The sequence below is a fragment of the Phytophthora parasitica genome, assembly GCF_000247585.1.
Source record: "Phytophthora parasitica INRA-310 unplaced genomic scaffold supercont2.70, whole genome shotgun sequence".
In the NCBI taxonomy this organism is placed as follows: Eukaryota; Oomycota; class Peronosporomycetes; order Peronosporales; family Peronosporaceae; genus Phytophthora; species Phytophthora nicotianae.
This window is the reverse complement of record NW_008649056.1, coordinates 212,479-215,384: the sequence shown is the minus strand read 5'-3', so window position 1 is coordinate 215,384 and position 2,906 is coordinate 212,479. Positions and strand designations below refer to the sequence as shown.

General features: G+C 47.5%; 1 protein-coding gene across 1 annotated transcript; it reads left to right on the top strand.

Annotated features, from left to right (window-relative positions):
• Positions 1–1,471: 1,471 nt before the first annotated feature.
• Positions 1,472–1,801, top strand: PPTG_24137 (hypothetical protein; the record flags this gene model as incomplete). The annotated part of the gene is made up of 1 exon (XM_008915407.1): positions 1,472–1,801. One exon carries the CDS (start codon positions 1,472–1,474, stop codon positions 1,799–1,801), a length of 330 nt encoding a protein of 109 aa, XP_008913655.1.
• Positions 1,802–2,906: the final 1,105 nt, after the last annotated feature.

The window sequence follows — 2,906 nt, the reverse complement described above, 5'->3', positions numbered from 1 at the left end:
GGGGGGTTCGTGTGCTGCAGGACCTTCTATCCTGCATTAGACTCATACCACCATATGCTGCATCTCCGCTGCATATTCTTATGAAGTATTGAGCAACACTAGTTGAATCTGTCGTGTTCCTGCTCTACTTGTCCCTGCTTGAACAAGGTGTTTGCTGGAACCTAGTTGACTTGACTTTAGTATCATATATTGTAGCTTACATATAACGGAGAATGTAGTCAAAGTGCAGTGACTCGCAATCCCAGTTTCGCGGAGTGGGCGAACAACGTGTTCTTCGTTCTAAACCTGCGCTTAACGTCACAGGTACTCAGCCCAAGCATGTGAAGCTGAGATAATTAACATTCTGGAGCTCGTGAGCTGGATATGATGGTCGGATCAAGGCCTTCGTCGCCAACGCCTGTACCAGCAACGACGATAAATTCTACGGCTAGTGTGAGTGCATCAACGGCGCCTGGAGCTTCTACTAGTAACTCCACGGCTATCTATACGATGGGTGCGAGTACCCCCAACTTCCGTTACGTCTACTAGTGGAGTAACTTCAACTGTGGCAAGTGGAATACCTGGTGGGTTTGACTTTGGACGTTTGGCAAGTAATGGGATAACAGCGTCGCTCTGTTCATCTATGGCACAAGGTCACTGTATAGCAGTCTTTTCAACAGATCAAGGAAAAGAGTTGGTCAACAAAACACTAAAAGCATTCCTCAGGGAGAGAGGGATTGAGTTCTTATGAACGAATGCGACGAGAACGGGCTGGTTGAAAAGATGAACGGCGTTCTTTTGGCTCGCGTCCGCAGTCTATTGACGACAGCACACATGCCGCACAACTTGTGGGGTGAACCGCTCGCGTTTGCAGTGGAGTTGTTGAACGTGAGTCCTCCTAGTGAACTTGATGGCGATACCCCTTACACACGCAGATTTGGTGAACAACCGGATGTTGGGAAATTACGTATTTGCGGCTGTGTCGTGCACGTGTTTACTCCAAAGGTGCTATAGGCTAACAAGTTTTAAACCCAAACAAGTTGGGTCTTTTTCTCGGGCTTGCAAAGAGCTCGGACGGATATCGTATTTTGAATTTATGTACTGACGATTATTAAGAGCATCGTTCAGTGGTCTTTGATGAAGATTGGACAGTCGATAGCCTTACATCGAGCATCTTTTGGCAAATCAGTATCGATGCCGCCGCTTCGTCTTGCCGAATGTGATTCCGCTGTTACGTTTACCGGTCAAGACATCAGTTACTCATGGCGAGTTAACTGATCCTCACGTTAAACGTCGTCGTCATGCAAATGCACGAGATAGTTCAGAGTCTACTGGTGTGGTGGAGCAATCTACAATGGGTGTGGAAGTGCCTGCACAGGAGTTGCCGATTCGTCACCGGTGGGAGCGGTTTTTGCTGCTGCCCAGTTATCACCTTGGGGTGCACCTCAGCAAGAGGTGAAATGGTTGGATCATATTGATCTACATGAAGAGAATGGTGATCACGAGAAAGCTGAGAGTATGTGATCACGAGAAAGCTGAGAGTATGCTTAGCTGCCGCTCAACGTCTTTGCGGCAGTTACCCGGGTCGTTTCAAGTGCAAGAGCCAGATGGAGATGTGGTGGAAGATGAAGATGATGGGATCGCTTCAGGTGACCGTGTGAAAAGCTGTTCAGGCTCAGTGGGAGGAGATCTATCGTCGACTAGTGATAGTAGAGATGCTGGCGATGATTATCATGTTAAGACAATCCTTTTGACGATCGACGCGTGCTCGACGACCGAACGGACTTTTTTTACTATGATATCGAGCTACCTGAAAGCCTGACGATTCAAGCTGTAAATGCCGTTTAGGAGCCGGCATCTGTGAATGCAGCTCTGGGAGCACCTGACTTTGATAAATGGGTTGAAGCTCTGAATACGGAGTACAACGAGATGATACGAAACCATACCTGGGAGCTGGTCGTTAAGCCAGATGGTGTGAAAGTGTTGACGAGCAAATGGTGTTCGTAAAGAAGCGGAATGCTGAAGGAGAAGTGGAACGCTACAGCGCCCGAATAATGATTAACGGCTATCAAAAAACTATGGACTGAATTTTTGGGGGACGTATACACCTGTTGTATGGGCTGAGGCAGTGAGATTGGTGCTCCTACTGGCACTGCATTATGGACTACTTTATCGCAATGTTGATTTCGTGACGGCGTTTCTCAGTGTACCTATTGATTGTGAAATCTACATGTACCAGCCAGAGTTTAGACGACAGAACTAAGCGAGTGTGTAAGCTGCTTCGAAGCCTGTATGGCATAAAGCAGGCTCCGCACATATGATATAAAACTCTCGATACGTATTTGAGAGAGTTTGGATTTCGAAGATCGAAAATGGACGGTGGTATTTATTATCGTTGGATTAATGATATCTTCTTGACTCTTTACGTTGATGACATAAGGATTGTGGCAACTAAGGAAAACACCGAGATTGTTCTGAATGAATTGAGAAAGAAGTTTAAGGTCAAAAACCTCGGTGACGTCTGTCACTTGTTGTCAATGGTGATCAAGTATGTTCCTGGTATTATTCTGGGGGTCTCGCAGATTGGGTGTGTGGCTCAGCTGCTTGAGAGCTTTAAATGGCGAATTGCAAGGCGGTGCCGACGTCTCAGGTGAAGCGAAACTTCCCCTTCCGGGTGGTCCTGATAAAGACCCTGTATGTGTGAACGTCGATCCAGATGCGGACTATCAGTGTATTGTGGGTTCATTACAGTATTGGTCAGTTGCCCTCGATCAGATATTGCAAATGCTGTGGTGGGGCGGGGGTCGCAAAATCACGTTGCGATCCACTCAGACATACAGCGCCCTGGACTACCGACTAACGGAGTGGGTACTCCGATAACCGTGGGTTGGTGAGGGTTCACTTTGTGTACCCGTCGGCGGGGCTGG